Here is a 16,252-nt window from a genome sequence, read left to right on the forward strand (position 1 = left end):
CATGGATCAAATATATCATCTTAAATATTTCTAAGCACAAATTGTCAAAAATAAAAACAAAATAGCTTTTAGTTTTTGAAAAAAGTAAAACGAAAATTGTGTGTTTATTTCAAAACCCAATGATCAATATTATAGTATGAAAAATATTAAAGAGCCTATGTTTTTAGAAATCCAACTATTAATCGACACAATATAACTTACGAATTATAGTTCATGATCTTTCCAGCATCACTCATGTAATAGACTTGTATTTGATCGAATTTGGAGTGCACAGTGGAACTTGAATGTGGTTCGTGGTTTTAAAGAGTAACCATGGTTATTGCCGTGATGTCTATAGTAACCATGGTTGTTGCCGTGATGTTAGCATTTCATTTTTTTGATGATGTAATACCGTGATGTATTGCAGTTATAGCCACGATTCGTTGTGCCAGTACCTGCAAACCCTGACTCCAGAGAAAAAGCAAGATTTTCAAAACCCTAATCCCCAAATGGCCAGCTATTCCAAACCCTAATTTCTGCGATTCAGTTCGTCCAGGAAAAAGGTCATTCTCTCTATGTCTCTCTCCCCGTCCTTTTGCTTCAGATAAACTTAAATCTAAAGAGTATGCGTGTTTTTGTGGTGGTAGACGTTTTGGTGGGTTTGAAGTGAAATGGAAGTTCTTAAGCTTTCAATGCTGCTCAGATTGTGACTTAGATGTTAGCATTTTTGGTAGCAACATGCTTAATTTTTCCTGAACGTTTTTTGTTTTCTCATTTGAACGAATCGAACAATTTTCGATCTTCCAAGCTTACAATTACTGCTCTTAATTAGATATTGTAGTCTGATTTGCTTACTGATGTTGTTTTTTTGTTTCTTTCCTAGTTAAATTTTTTGAAGTTTGTTAGTAGATCATGAGGACGAAACAACCGTGCAGGGGAAGAGGAAGGCCACGGAAAACGCCAAATGTGGTGAGTGAAAGAGTGGTGAGTGAGAGGGTGGTCAGCGAGCGAGTGGTCAATGAGAACGAAAACGCATTTTTGAATTTTGTAAATCACAATACTCACAATGTTGAAGAAGGAAATATTCTTGAGTGTTATGAATCTAGTCCCGAAGACCGTGACGATGAGGAATTTAACCCTGAAATGGAGATTGATTCAGCTAGTAATTCTACTTCAATCGGGAGCGACTGGTCAGGTGGGGATCAAGACGGGGATCAAGATGTGAGCTCTGTGGATAAGGCAGTGCAAAAATTGCTTAAGTATGTTGAAGAAAGCCGCCAGAGGGAAAAATCGTCCAAGAAGATTGATCGTGCGCAAACTAAGCAATTGACAGGCTTGGGTTCTCGGAATAGATTCCCAAATGAGGAAGAGGCGCCTTCTCATAATCGTCTGCAAACTAAGGCATTGACAGGCACGGGTTCTTGGAGTAGATCTAGGAATGAGCAAGAGGCGCCTTCTCATAATCCTGCGAAAACTAAGGCATTGACAGGTTTGGAATCTTGGAGTATATCTCAGGATGAGCAAGAAGCACCGTCTCATAATCGTGCACAAAATAAGGCATTGACAAGCTTGGGTTCTTGGAATAGATTCTCAAGTGAGCAAGGGGCGCCTTCTCATAATCCTGTGCAAACCACTCCGTTGCCAGGCTTGGGTTCTTCAAGTAGATTTTGGAATGGGCAAGAGACACCTTCTCATGATCGCGCAGAAACTACACCATTGACAGGCTTGAGTTCCTGGATTAGTTTTGAGAATCAGCAAGAGGTGCCTTCTCATGTTCCTCACTTTAACAAGAAAGAATTGAGTGCTTCCCTGGCGGTATGTTTGAAACTTTATAGTTGGTTTCTGTTGTAAACTTTTGGTTTTACAGTTTTAGGTGTAGTCCTTTTTACTTTCATTTTTCAACAATGAACATGATTTTCCTACCAGATATTTTTCCATGAGAACTTATCTAACCAGATTATGCTTAATGTGATTGAACTTACTACTGTTCTCAAATTATTCACCTTTTAGGTTATTAAGAGGGTTATGGAAATGGATGCATCTGTACCTTTCAATGCTCCTGTGGATCCAGTTGCTATGAGAATGCCTGTGAGTCTTTCTATATGCATATTTTCGTAATGCATATTTTTACAATGCCAGTGTCAAAGATACCAAAAACTCCTGCATTAAAAGCCTCGAAAGCATTTAACAATTGGTCAGAAACAGTGTATTCTTGTATGTATAGATGTGCAAGCTATTGTACGTCTGGGTTCTTATCCTGTTCTGGACATTTTGTAGAATATAATGTATTCAAAACAGAGTGACAAAGCCTTTATCCTGAGTGTAAGGTCTTGAGATTAATTCATAAGTTGGAACTATTGGGGATGTTCTTAATTAGTTAATTGTTTATTTGATATTATTACATACAGACCCGCAATGTGACATAGCTGTTTAACATGTCATATGTGTTCTCAAATGCGTTTCTATCTTTCTTTCACAATTCCTCTCTTTCTCTGTCTCTTATTGCGTTATCATGTACTTTGTTTTGTTTTTCCTTTCTTGGGTGTGGGGGTGGTTGTGGCTGGAACAGGATTACTTTGATGTCATAGATACACCAATGGATTTTGGAACAATATGCAACCATCTTCAAAATGGTACTAAATATATGAACTCAGAGGATGTGTTCAGGGACGTCCAATACATTTGGAAGAACTGCTGCACCTATTACAATGAGGGTAACTTTGTTTTGGACCTTATGAAACGGGTGAAGGAGAAATTCATGACATATTGGACAGAAGCTGGTTTGTGCAGTAAAGAACCAGGACCAAGAAGTGGTAAGGGTTTCATGTTACTTTTATTCTGTTAATTTTTCTAGTCGTCCTGCAGTGTTTTAAAACATGAAAGCACGAGACATGGCGTTTTGATGCCCCGTATGGAAAGGTGTAGGGGCATAAGCCTTATAATTATAATAACAAAACTATAACAATTATGTTATGGTTAAAAAATGTCAACTATCATTCAACATATGAATCAGCCAATCTGGTACAATTCAACAAAACCCTCTTTGTTATTCTTGGTGATAAAATTTTTACTCGGTAGGCAGTTAAGCATAAAATAAACTTAATGGATGTCATTTATGCAATTATACAATGTTGGTCATTTTCTTTGTCATTTATGCAATCTCTTTGTTGTAAATTTATATGTTTTCTATGAGTGGGCACAAGTACGCATAAGATTGAATGCTTTACATCAATTGGTAAGTAAAGTTAACAAGATTTTAGTGATTTTTGGTTTGTTGTACATGTACTGGGCGATGGAATGCTCCTGTATGCTAATGCAGTAGTTTTAAAGACTTAATTGGTTGGTGAATGCAAAAAGATCCATGCCTGCGTGCATAATTAATTACAAACAAAAAGATTAAATTATAGACTGTAGAACATTTGAATTGGCAGTTCAGCATATGTTTCAACTTGAGTTCTCAAGGTATAAAATCATTATCTATGAGGTATCCCTCAGTTTTTCACCTTTTATCTTTATTTCTTTTTTCATATATTATAGATTTTTATCCATTCTGTTTTGATGTTTAAGAACACTTTCCTATAAATAAATAGTTAATAATATTTGACCATTGATTGGTAGAGAATGGATTGGATTGACCGGTGATCCCGTGGTAGAAGTAGGAGAAAGATTATGCATTTCATACATACATTGCCTGTGGTGATTGTGCTTTGATAAATCTTTTAATTGCCCATTACGTTGTATTGTGAGGATGAGGCATGCATAGTGTGTGGTTCATCATCGGTGTAGGTTACTTCTGCCTTCATTTTTGTTAGCTTTTGATTAATTTCCTTTTTAGTCTTAAAAAGCTCTAATGTGGAGAAAAGGAGGACACGAGGGCCCACTGTTAACCGTATACTAGATCAAGTTCCTTTTGGGGGAAGACTTGAAGTCACCTGGAGGAACCGGAGAGCTGTAGGTGAAAGCTCCAAATTGTTCAAATCAGCGTGTACAGCCCTGGTTAGGCAAACCCGGGAGATACCCCTACAGGTCAAGTCGTGGAAGAGTATCCCAATTGATATTAAAAAGAAGGCATTTGAGCGTATCTTGGTTAGTAATACAACACAAGATTGGGAAGGAAGTAGTTCACACTATCTACCAATTAATTTTCCCTCAAATCCTTTTGTATGCTTACTGTATAATATTTCTTCATATATGTTTCTCAGAAGCGCTTCAAAGTTGAAGATCACATGAGATGGGTGTTGGAACAGATTCATAGATCCTACCACAGTTATCGGCGTTACCTCAAGAGGTTGTGGTATGATACATGTGGGACAATTGAGGAAGCACTGCAAAACGTACCACCAAGTGTCGCTGAGGATGATTGGCAGTATCTTACAGACTTATGGAGCTCACCTGAATGGAAGGTACAACCAAATGTTGCATATTTTAGAAGACAACGAGGGAAAAAGTCAAGTTATTTTTCTCTATGTTTCTTTCAGTTCCTCTACTCTTTCCTAGTTCTATTTTTATACATACATTGTCTTCCTTAAATGTAGGCATGGAGTAAGAAAAACAAGGAGAATGGTTTCAAAGAAAATAACTTAATTCACACTTGTGGCTCCAAGAGTTTCTCGCAAATCTACGAGGAAGAGGTATGACCTGTATTGTCCAGTGAATATTGTGTTTAAATATTAAGGGATATTTTGCTGAGTTGCTAGCAATTTTTTAATTTTATTTTTATTCGGTTCAATGATAGAGAAAGAAGACTGGAAATGACCCTGGTCGCATACGTCTATGGGAACTCACCCATTTGCGGTCTGATGGAAAAGCTGCCCATCCAGCTGCAGAGGAGGCATTGGTATGTATACTGATTCCGAAAATTAAATTAAAAATGCAAGCATACCTAACTTTTAATTAGTTATGTATGTTGAGTTCAGTATACTTTTGTTTTTCTTTTGTTCTTATATTTCACTTAGTTGTTCCATTTTCTGAATCCAGTCAAAGCTCAAGGCACTTTATGCTGAAGTGTCTGCGGGGAACTTGCATATGACTGAAGACGAGATTTATGAAAAGGTTTTTGGACCTGAGCGTCCGCAGAGGGAACGTGGTATAACCTCCAAAGAGCTATGGGGTGAACTCAGAAAGCAACTTGACGAATCAAAGCAGCGACAAGAGGAGTCGGAACAAAGATGTGTTGCTGAGGTACAGGGTTTAAAAGAGCAACTTGGTAGAGTTGAGGGTTTGTTTTCAGAGCAAATGAATCGGTTTGAAGGTTTACTAGTACAGTTGGCAAGTCAAGTTAGTTCCCCTGTGCAGACAGAGAGGCCTACTGTAAATCCACCCTCCCAAAGAGGTATGCATTTTTTAATACTCGTTCCAGGAAGTATCTATATGGTTGACCAAAAAAAGAATTAGCTATATGGTGTCTGGAAAAAACGGAATTACAATCTTTTTATACTTTACATTGAAGTATGGCTCGTTTGCATTGACAATTCTACTTGTTTCTTGGTTGGTAAAGTATGAGGCAGACACCACTATAAGTGTTTCATAACTCTTCACTGATGATAAGAATTCAGTGAAGGTTGAGTTAGTATGCTGTTCTATATCATGACCTCCGTGTCATAAGAAATGCCTTTGGTTTTTGTAAAATGTTGTGGCTTTGTACCATGGCTATATGTGTTGAAGGACCTGAAGTTCTGTGACTTCAGAGGTTCCATCCCAACGTTTAGGTACATGTTACTTATAGTCCTGTTAATGAAGATATAGGTTCCGTAAATAACACACCATCCTACTTGGGTAAATATGTAGTGTGTGGAATCAATGAGAATGGCGACAGGAGGTGTCATTTTCATCATTTTCAGCACTTGATTTGGTTTAGCTAATACCATAAGTTTGCAACATCGTATGATGTTACTGCGTACCCAAATACTTTTTCCTGCATCTCCATGGTGAACATTTGCCGCTGTGTTTGCTCTTTGTTTTCCTTACCACTGCATCTCCCTAGTGAAATCATACTTGCCTATGTGTTTTTCCCCATTTCATTCCTCATCTTAATAAATTTTTGCAGTCATTTAATTTTCCATTAGTTTCTAAAGCGGCATGTAGATGGCGGTGCGTACATCTTGGTGACCCTCTTTGGCTTGAGGAGTTGCTTTAGGGATGGCAGAATACCAGAAGCATATATTTAACTTTATAAACAAAAATTTAAAGCAAACAAAATAAAAGGAGATTGCATTTTTGAATGCCTTTTGCCTCACCTATATTGGATGCCTATTTTATAAGTGCATGCATACAACGCGTTTTTATTAAGTGGTGGAAATGTAATAGTTTGAACAGGGTCCTTGTTCATCGAATATAAATTAACCGTCGGGCTTGCTCTGTACAAACTCAACCTTATCTCTGAGATTGCTCTTAGTTGAATGCTTCCAGTCCAGTTCGTCCAGGATATGTTTTGATACTCAATTCATTTAGTGTTGGAGGTTGTAACAGCCACTGTTTTTTGTTCTCCTTTTTCAGGCCGGCCGCGGACTGTCCGACCTAGAAGATGAGGTCCACATCAGCTATATTTGTGTATTGCATCTCCGTTAAGAACCTGATAGTAATTTATTTGTTACTTTCAATGGCCCAAACGTGTCGTGTGAATTACGTGGATAAATGTTGAATTTGTAACTCACGTACTTGTACCAATGGATTGGTGCAGTAGTTTCTCGTGTTTTCTTTCTTTATGACACCAGGGTTTTGTAAAGTGGAGCAGTGGTGTTCTAGGACAGTCGATTTCACTTAGTGTGACAAGACTTTATTGTTAATGTATGACATCGGGATTTTTTTAGTTAAGAACGCTTATTTATTTCAATCACCTCCAAAAATGGTAGGAATAGAAAGAATATGTTTCTTTTATGTCCAAGGGAACATTGAATACGAATACGAAATACAAAATTCGTAATTTTAAACTGTGAAATCTAGGGACGGGATTTCCTAAGAAATGCTTTTGCTATTTTTCTTACTTTATTTAATATGTTATACAATGTTTGAAAATTAAATTTTCTTTTACTTTTATGTTTCTATCTATGTGGCACCATTTAATTGGATATGTGAACTGATGTCACGTCAGCCTTAAGTAGGCGCTAATTATGTTGCATAAGTTGGCTGAACAATTATTTAACAGAATACATAAAAACAACTCAAAGTAAAGTGAATATTGAGTTTCAGAGAGTAAAGTAACGATTTTTCAATTTCAGAGGACAAATTAGGATCGAAATCAAGTTTCCGGGAATAAAATAATGACTTTTGATTTTTATGGTGCAAACTGGAATCGAAATCAAATCAAGTTCTAAGGAGCTTAACCAAAAATAATCCTACTGAGAGCAACTCCACTTGAAGCATAGGCTAGTTCAAAGCAGGATAAATAGGTTGACACCCCTTAAAAACCTGTCAGCCTATTTAAATAGGCTGGCATCCAGCCCAAGTCAGTCCATAGGTTAGCCCAAAACATGCTGAGCTAAAGACCAACGTGCATGACCTCAGGCTGACGTGACAGGCTGACGTCAGCCACTTGATTTTTTTTTTTTTTTTTTTTTTTTTTTTTTTTGCGCCAGGTCTTAGCATCGGAGGCTGTATCCACCAGAGCGGAGGCCGCAAAGAGAGGTCCGTGCGAAAGAGATGGCGGAGAAAGAGATGTTGGGCTCGACTGTGACTGTTTCTCCGCGGCGGTAGCAGATGATGGGCTGCCGCGGTTGTTCTGACACCACACCGCAGACGGTGCTGGAGGCGGAAATAACGACAAGGGTGGAGCCGGAACCGAAGGCATGAGCTGGTGGTGGTATAACAGCGGAGAGGATGGTGGCGGTGGTAAGGGAGGAGAAGGGTCGTTTCGTCATAGAAAGAAATGGGGATTGACGGCATGGGTGGTGGGTTGGCGTGCTCTGGTCTGCTTCATTGGAGGAGCTTTTTTGGGGTATGCGTGCACGCAGACAGACACAGAAGAAGAGGAGAGAGATCCAAGTAGATTTTGGGGAGTTCAGAGATGATAAAAGACCTTTTTTTGGGAAGCCGACTCTGAGGTTGTTTCACAGCATTTATATAAAATTCGTTTCTTTTCTTCTTCTTATTTAAAATAAATAAATAAAATGTCAGAAATTAATAATATTTTTTATAAAGTTAGAAATTAAAATTAAAATTAAAATTATTTATTATTTTATAATAAAAATCAATAATATTTTAATAAAATTGATTAAGCTATTTAGTTTTACGGGTAGAAATGTATTTAACAAATTACTGTTTATTAAAACTTATCATTGTTCATTTAGTGGATTCAATTGGCACACATTAATTGAGTAAATTAAATAAACTGTGTACCACCGTATTTTTTAAAGATGAAGTTGCTCTAATTAGGAAATGAGAATCGAATGCTCACTTTCCATTTTTTTTTTTTCATTGTAATTAAAAATATCTTTAGTGACAATAATCTGGTTTGGTCAGTTACGAAAATGTAACCATAGTTATTGCCGGGAACCCAACTGACATAGGCTTTACCTGCAACATCTATAACGCACACTTACAGTTACAGCCGAGATTCTGTGTCCAAATCAAACCATGATTCCACACAGAAAAGCAAGATGATCCCCAAATCTTCCATACCCTAGATCTCTCCGATCCATTCGATACTGAAGAAGGTAACTCCTTCTCTCTCATTTGTTTTACCTTTTGATTTTTCTGATGGATTTTTTTTTATTTGAACGAATTAAACAATTTTGGAGCTTTTTAGCTTATAATTACTGCTCTTATTTTATTTTTGTAGTTTGAATTAGTTGGAGATATTTTTGAGGAACCCAGTTTGATCTGACTGATATTTTATTTTTTATTTCTTTTGATTTGTAATTTTTTTGAAGTTTGTTGGTAGATCATGAAGCGGAAACAAGCGTGCAGGGGGAGGGGACGGCCGCGAAAGAACCCGAATGTGGTGAGTGAAAGAGTGGTGAGTGAGAGGGTGGTGAGTGAGAGAGTGGTCAATGAGAGAGAAAATGCTTTCTTGAATTTTGTAAGTCACAATGTTGAAGAAGGAAATAATATTCTTGAGTATTATAAAACTGATGATGAGGACCGCAATGATGAGGAATTTAACCCCGAATTGGAGATTGATTCGGGGAGTGATTCTTCTTCAATGAGGAGTGAATGGTCAGATGGGGATCAAAATGTGAGCTCTTTGGATAGGACAGTGCAGAACTTGCTTAAGAGGTATGGTGAAGTGAATCACCAGATGGCAAACTCATCGAAGCAGATTGATGGTGCGCAAGTGAGTCCATTGGCAGTCTCGGGTTCTAGCTGTAGGTTCCAGAATGAGCAAGAATCGCCTACACATGAACCTCGCTCTAACAAGAAAGAATTGGGTGCTGCCCTTGCGGTATGATGAATATTTTGTAATTGGTCTCTGTTATAACATTTTGGTTTACAATTTTAGGCCCTGCTTATGTTCTTGTATGTTCTTAATCAGATATTTTGTTACGCAAGCTTATCTAACCAGATTGTGCTTAATGTGATTGAACTTACTGATGTTCTCAAATTATTTTACTTTTAGGTTGTTAGGAAAGTTATGAAAATGGATGCAGCTGTACCTTTCAACATTCCCGTGGATCCAATAGCTCTGAGGTTACCTGTGAGTGTGACTTTCTATTTGTGTGTTGTCTTACTGTTTTTCTCAAGTGATAACATGACATGGTGATCGTCATGATATAATGCTCTGGAATATGTCTTCTGGTTCTGTACTGTCTTTTATCTCTATTGCGTTTAAAAAGCTTTTAAAAAGGGATTGTGGCTTCTAGCAATAAGTACGTCGAGATACCCTGTTAAACATGTAAGAAACTAGCTTTTGGGGTACAAGCTCGACTATCGCTAAGAGCTTGTACATTTAGTGGAAAAATGACCTGAATGAGATGTTTTGTCTGCACCAAAGTATAATATTAATGCTATGACTTAGCTATCTAAGTATACACAATGAGTGTTTGGCATGCATTATTAAACTGAATGATACAAGCTTACCACTAAGCTTGTAAATTTTGTGGAAATATGACCTCAATGTTTTGTTTTGTCTGCATGGGACTATATTATAATATGAGTTAGCTACCTAGGTATACAAACTAAGTGCTTAGTATGCACTCTTTTATGCTGAATGTTGGAGGCTGTTACCTGGACGTGACATGGGGGAGTGTCATGTCTATCTCTAGTGATTGCTCTAAAGTGCTCACTCATCCATCTAAGGAAGAGACATCACAAGGTGGGAGGTGTACTTTCTATGTTCTTCAAATCATGACAATTCCAATTGAGCATTGGCGGCTCCTCCTTGCATTCCGACTTCCCTCACTTTTTCATTTCCTATAACAGTTCACAGTCAAAAGAGAGAGTGAGGGGTGGGATAGTTTGGTTGGGGCCTCTATTCTTGTGTGGTTGGCTTGCAGTGAAGAATGGTTTTGGGCTTGAGAGGAAAGCAAAAGCTGGAGTCGAAACCTATTATTTTTATTGGCGCACACATATATTTCCATTCTTTTACCAAGTAGGTCAAAAAACCTGATTTGATTTCATTTGATTGTATGAAAACATCGGTTTTGATTATTTATGTATTTGTATATACATATTATTGTACTTTTTCTATCTTGCTTGCATAATAAGTAATGCCTAATGTATATAGAACAAAGGTTACAAAGCCAGGGTCAAAAGTACCAAAAACCGCTGCAGTAAAAGCCTGAAAAGCACTTAATTGTGGTCAGAAACAGAATAATGTATTGTTGGAAGATTTGGATATCCTATGCGTTTAGAGCTTACTCTCTCTCTCTCTGTCTTCTATACTAAGGGATTTGTAAGCAGCCGTTAAATGATACGGTTTAGCTTTACCATGTGTAATTAGCATTATCTTAAAGGTCCTTGCTCGTTACTTCCAGTTCTAGGTGGAACTCTTATCCACTTACACAACTTCTCTCTTTTATATATAAAATTCTTTCGTTTCTTCTCCCAAAAAAAAAAAAAAAAAAAAAAAACAAAAGTCTCTGTTCTCCATATTATTTTATACATACATACATACATCTGCAAGTGAACGCACATTGGGGTTCGTATGCTGTTCTAGACATTATGTAGAATATGTTTTCAAAAAGGAAAAACAAGGCTTTTTGTAAAGTCTTAAGGTTCTATTTCACAAGTTGGAAATGTTAGCTTTCTGAGAGATGATTTTAATTTTTTATTTGATGTTATTACATACAGACCTGCAACGCCACACTGGTGTTATATATGTCGTGTGTTTTGAAATGCGTTGCTGCCTTCTTTTATAATTTTCCTCTTGCTCTTACTGTTTTATTTTCTACTTTTTTTCTTTTTCCCTTGGGTGTGGGTGTGGTGGCGTCTGGAACCAGGATTACTTTGATGTCATAGAAACACCAATGGATTTTGGAACAATTTGCAACCATCTTCAAAATGGTACAAAGTATACAAACTCGGAGGATGTATTCAAGGACGTCCAATATATTTGGGAGAACTGCACCAACTTTTACAGTGAGGGTAACTTTCTTTTGGACCTTATGAAACGGGTGAAGGAGAAATTCCTGAAATATTGGGCAGCTGCTGGTTTGTGCGGTAAAGAATGTGGGACAAGTAATGGTAAGGTTTCATGTTCCTTTTATTTTGTTACTTTATTTGGAAATGTTTAAAAATGTGAAAGGGTAAGCTGAGACTCGAATTATAATAATAAAAAAAATACATTATAGTTAAAAGTATGTTGACTAGTAATCAACGAACACCATATAATTCAACAATCTTTCAAACTTAGAAACGAAACAAGCATAACTCACAGACGGTTTACTACATTCAAAAACCAATTCCAAAAAGAGAAGCCATTTCATCCATTCCGTTTCCACTACTTCTCATTATTTTTGTTAGGGACTTGAGACATTTTGGGTCTTTAATATTTTATTTAAGAAGTGTCAGTTTACCACAGATAGTATAAGCATAAGCCTCAGCAGAATAGCGCACGTCTTAGCCAAAATGTGTAAATGGAATTATTGCTAGAATGCCTAGAAATTAGCTATCTTCCTTAAACAATTGATAAACAATGCATTTCATACATACATTTGCCTTTGATAAGTTTGAGCTCTGATAAACTTATCAACACAAAATAGGGGGTCTTTAAATGATTATCATTCTAAAAATATAAGGTTAAGAAAGAGAGAAAACCTGCAATTAAGGCTCTTTCTGTTGTGGGCTTCAGATCTATGCAGCCTTACCCTTGCTTGCAGAGAGGCTAGTCCTGTTTTAAACTTGGCAACTTTAGGTTGATATGAAGTAACTTTGCAGTTGCACAAAAACCTTATCGTGGAAGTACGTTTATTGAATTGTTCTATAAAGGCTTCGTAGTTCTCATGCTTGAATGATACTTGTATTACATATGGTTTAACTTTTTTGTCACTGCATGTTTCATGTTGTGGTTTTGATCAAATATGGATTGACTTTGATTAATTCCTTAAGTGCTCGCACTTAAGTGTGTACGTACACAGTTTTATCACTTTTCCCACCGTGTATAGGTGTGTGCAGATAAAATCTTCTAAATCGATAGAACCTTTGTAGACATCATTATTCAAGTTTTTTTCCGCATACTATTTGTATATTAAGTATATTGTTTAAGACCATAAGAATCTACATCTGAGTTCATTTTATATCAATATTATATTCACACTTGATTAATGTTAATAATATAATATTTTTAAGCACTTCCTCTGTGCTTCTTCATAAAATCACTTTAAAATAATTTTAAGTCATTTTATGGAGAATCACATGGGAGGTGTTTCTCTACAAATAATTTTTCAGTAATTTTACAAAGAAGCGCATGGGAGGTGCTACTCCCTAAAAGTGATTTTGGTCCTCTTAGAATCGTTTTCAAATGAACCCTAATCTTTTAATTGCTTCTTATGATATTTACTTAGGATGGGGCATGCATATTATATATTTCATTACCACTGAAGGCTACCTCTTTCCTGTTTATTAAATTTTGATTATTTTCTTTCTAGTTTTACCAAGCTCTAATGTGGGGAAAAGGAAGACACGAGGACCTACCCGTAACCTTAAACTAGCTCAAATTCCTCCTGGAGAAAGATTCGAAATCAGCTGGAAGAACCGGAGGGCCGTAGGTGAAGGCTCCACGTTTTTCAAATCAGAGTGTACAGCCCTGGTTAGGCAAACACGGGAGATACCCCTACAAGTCAAGTCATGGAAGGAAATCCCATTTGATATTAAAAAGAAGGCATTTGAACATGTCTTGGTCAGTACAACAAAAAATTTGGAAGTAGTTCACAGTAGACCAATTAATTTTCCCTTAAATCCTTATTTTTGCATGTTCATTGTGTAATATTTCTTCGTACATGTTCCTCAGAAGCGTTTCAAAGTTGAAGATCACATGAAATGGGTGTTGGATCAGATTCATAGATCCTACCACAGTTATCGGCATCACCTTAAGAAGACGTGCTATGAAACATGTGAGACGATTGAGGAAGCACGTGAAAAAGTACCACCAAATGTTGCAGAGGATGATTGGCAGTATCTTGTAAATTTGTGGAGCTCACCTGAATGGCAGGTACTGCCAAATGTTACATATCAAAGAAGATAACAAGAGAAAAAAATCAAGAACTTTACATTTTTCCTATTTACCTTTTAGTTCTCTACTCTGTTTATTTGTATACATTGATGGTCTTTTCCTTAAATGCAGGTACTTAGTAAGCAAAACAGGGAGAATGGTTCCAAAAATAACATTATTCACACATCTGGCTCCAAGAGTTTCTCGCAAATCCGTGAGGAAGAGGTAATGACCTGTTTTATTCACTGTGTCTTGTGTTTAGTAATATCTTACTGAGTTGCTCATCTTTCTACTTCTTCTTGTTCTCTTTGTTTTTGGTAGAAAAATAAGACTGGAAATGAGCCTGGCCGTACACTTTTCTGGGAACTCACCCATGTGCGGCCTGATGGACTAGCCGCAAATCCAGCTTCACAGGAGGCATTGGTATATATTGAACCTGGAATTAAACTATAAAAATGCAAGCATACCTAATTTTTAGTTAATTTATTATGTATGTTGAGTTCCGTATAGGTTTGGTTTCATTTCTTCTTTATGTGAAAAAATGAGAATAATATTTAATTTTTCCTAGTTGTTCCATTTTGTGAACGCAGTCGAAGCTCAAGAGACTTTATGCTCAAATGGCAGCGGAAAACTCACAGATGACTGAAGATGAGATTTTTGTAAAGGTTTTTGGACCTGAGCGTTCATCGAGGGTGCGTGGTTACGGGGATGGTGTAACACGTAAAGAGTTAATGGAGCCATCATCATCGTCGTCGTCTATTGTCAGTGAACTTAAAAGGCAACTTGAGGAATCAAAGCAGCGGCAAGAGGAGTCTGAACGAAAAAGTGCTGCTGAGGTACAGAGCTTGAAAGAGCAACTTGGTCGGGTTGAGGGCTTGCTATCAGAGCAAATGAGTCGGTTTGAAGGTCTACTAGTACAGTTGACTAGTCATATGCAACCCCCTTCCCAGAATGAGAGGCCTACAGAAAATCAACTCTCTCGAAATGGTAGGCATCTTTGAATACTTACTTTCTAAGGAGTTATTGCATAAGTTTTTGTGGAAAAACAGATTTACTAATTTTGATACTTTATATTGTAGTATGATTCATTTGCATTGAGAATTTAATTTTCTATTTTCTTGTCTGTTAAAAACTGATAGGGAAGAATATGAATGAGGCACCATAACATATCAAGTGTTTCATAATTCTTCATTGATAAATAAGTTAATGAAGGTCGAGTGTACATGTGTTATTTTTGTTCAACGACCTTCTGTGATAAAAAGCCTTTGAAATTCTATATCTTCAGAGGCAACTTTTTGGATATGTGTTTCTTGTAGTCCTCTTAATGAAGCTATTGGTTCCATGAATGACTGACCCTCCTATTAGTGGTAATGTGTGGAACCAATGAGAATGGTGATCGGAGGTGTAATTTTCATCATTTGCCACTGTTTTGCTTCCTCCTGTGTAATTAAAAACTCAAAATTTTTAGTATCTGGTTTGGTTTGACAAATACGAAGGTTTTCCACCATCGTGCGATGTTACTGTGGATGGTTCTTGTCTGATCTGAAATACTTTTCCCTGCATCTCCCTAGTGAAATTTTGGCGTTGTGTCTTTGTAGTGTAGAAACGATGATTTTTATGAAGTGTTCAAATTTTATAGTTTTGATGGGTCCTTCCTCAAATTAGTTTTCCATTTAGTTGTTTACCGGTGATAAATTCACTCATGGCTTGCATTGCATAAATTCAAGTTTATCTCTGAGATTACTCGCTGAACGCCCTCTGATTCATTTCGTGCGTGATATGTTTTGATGCTTAATTCGTTTGTAACAACTGTTGTTTTTGTTCTCTTTTCTCAGGTCGGTCACGGACTTCCCGACCTAGAAGATGAAATCCATATCAGCTATGTTTATGTTCTGTCTATCCATCAAGAAGCTGAAGTAATATATTTTGGATCATAGTATTATATTTCATTTGACGCATCAAAAGCTTTTTTGTGAATTAGATGAATGTGTTCAATTTGCCATGGATGGTTAGTGGATTTTTTGTTCAGTTATAACTGATGAAATTGTATCAATGGATCATTAGGGTTTTTATGGACATTTTAACGGAAATTTAACCTCTAGTTTTTGTTTTTAGAGTTGCTGTCCAGAACCGCAGCTGGTGATGGCAAGATCAACCGATAGAAGCCAAAGAATCAGCAGCAAGGGTGTTATTGTTTTCGGAAAATCGTTTGGCGAGTGAAATGGGAGCAGCCTAAACCGTGAAAACGGGGGTTTTGATTGATCAAAAAGAAGAATCTATTTAACTGACATGCCCTTAGGCACGGCCATACATAACATAAAATGATCAGATTTCGAATCTTAATTGATGAACTGATCATATCAAACATTAAACATTGACGACGTAGCAAATTGTCGCCGAAGACATGCTGATTGGGGTTGAATGAATTATTTGAGCCAGAAAATCTACTTCACAAAGATGTTCTAAGAAAAGAGATTCAAACTCAACCGCAAAGAGCATATTTTTCTAATTAATTAATCTTAACACACATGGTAAGCATAACATTGATTGATAAGCAAAATTTGAGAGAATTAAAGACTCGTTTGGTATGACTATAACTATTCAGAACCCTACTGCGCAATGTTATACATAAAATGCAAGTGACAAACTGACTTCGTCTTGGTCTTCAAATGCCTCAATACCTCGCAT

At 36.9% G+C, this 16,252-nt stretch overlaps 2 protein-coding genes across 6 annotated transcripts; both read left to right on the plus strand.

Annotated features, from left to right (window-relative positions):
• The first annotated feature begins 382 nt into the window (after positions 1-382).
• LOC137712923 (uncharacterized) lies at positions 383-6,787 on the plus strand. Of its 2 annotated transcripts, none has more exons than XM_068452130.1 (10): positions 383-542; positions 878-1,794; positions 1,990-2,067; positions 2,549-2,792; positions 3,815-4,065; positions 4,182-4,382; positions 4,515-4,610; positions 4,715-4,816; positions 4,957-5,311; positions 6,475-6,787. In XM_068452130.1, the coding sequence occupies exons 2-10, from the start codon at positions 892-894 to the stop codon at positions 6,504-6,506; spliced, it is 2,262 nt and encodes a 753-aa protein (XP_068308231.1). In that variant the 5' UTR covers positions 383-542; positions 878-891; the 3' UTR covers positions 6,507-6,787. The 2 variants fall into 2 exon arrangements, with proteins under 2 accessions (XP_068308231.1, XP_068308239.1); XM_068452138.1 differs by lacking the exon at positions 383-542 and adding an exon at positions 572-709.
• A 1,586-nt stretch (positions 6,788-8,373) lies between these two features.
• Positions 8,374-15,914, plus strand: LOC137714064 (uncharacterized). 4 transcript variants are annotated; one of them, XR_011065390.1, is made up of 11 exons: positions 8,374-8,630; positions 8,847-9,358; positions 9,533-9,610; positions 11,355-11,598; positions 13,002-13,252; positions 13,364-13,564; positions 13,697-13,789; positions 13,886-13,987; positions 14,155-14,551; positions 15,400-15,572; positions 15,680-15,914. XR_011065390.1 is itself a non-coding variant. In XM_068453379.1 (11 exons), exons 2-10 carry the CDS (start codon positions 8,861-8,863, stop codon positions 15,429-15,431), a joined length of 1,896 nt encoding a protein of 631 aa, XP_068309480.1. In that variant the 5' UTR covers positions 8,374-8,630; positions 8,847-8,860; the 3' UTR covers positions 15,432-15,480; positions 15,680-15,914. The 4 variants fall into 4 exon arrangements, 3 of the variants coding, with proteins under 3 accessions (XP_068309480.1, XP_068309470.1, XP_068309472.1); XM_068453379.1 differs by having other exon boundaries at positions 15,400-15,480; XM_068453369.1 differs by lacking the exon at positions 15,680-15,914 and having other exon boundaries at positions 15,400-15,648.
• Positions 15,915-16,252: the final 338 nt, after the last annotated feature.

This window comes from Pyrus communis, chromosome 1 (genome assembly GCF_963583255.1).
Source record: "Pyrus communis chromosome 1, drPyrComm1.1, whole genome shotgun sequence".
Taxonomy (NCBI): domain Eukaryota; kingdom Viridiplantae; phylum Streptophyta; class Magnoliopsida; order Rosales; family Rosaceae; genus Pyrus; species Pyrus communis.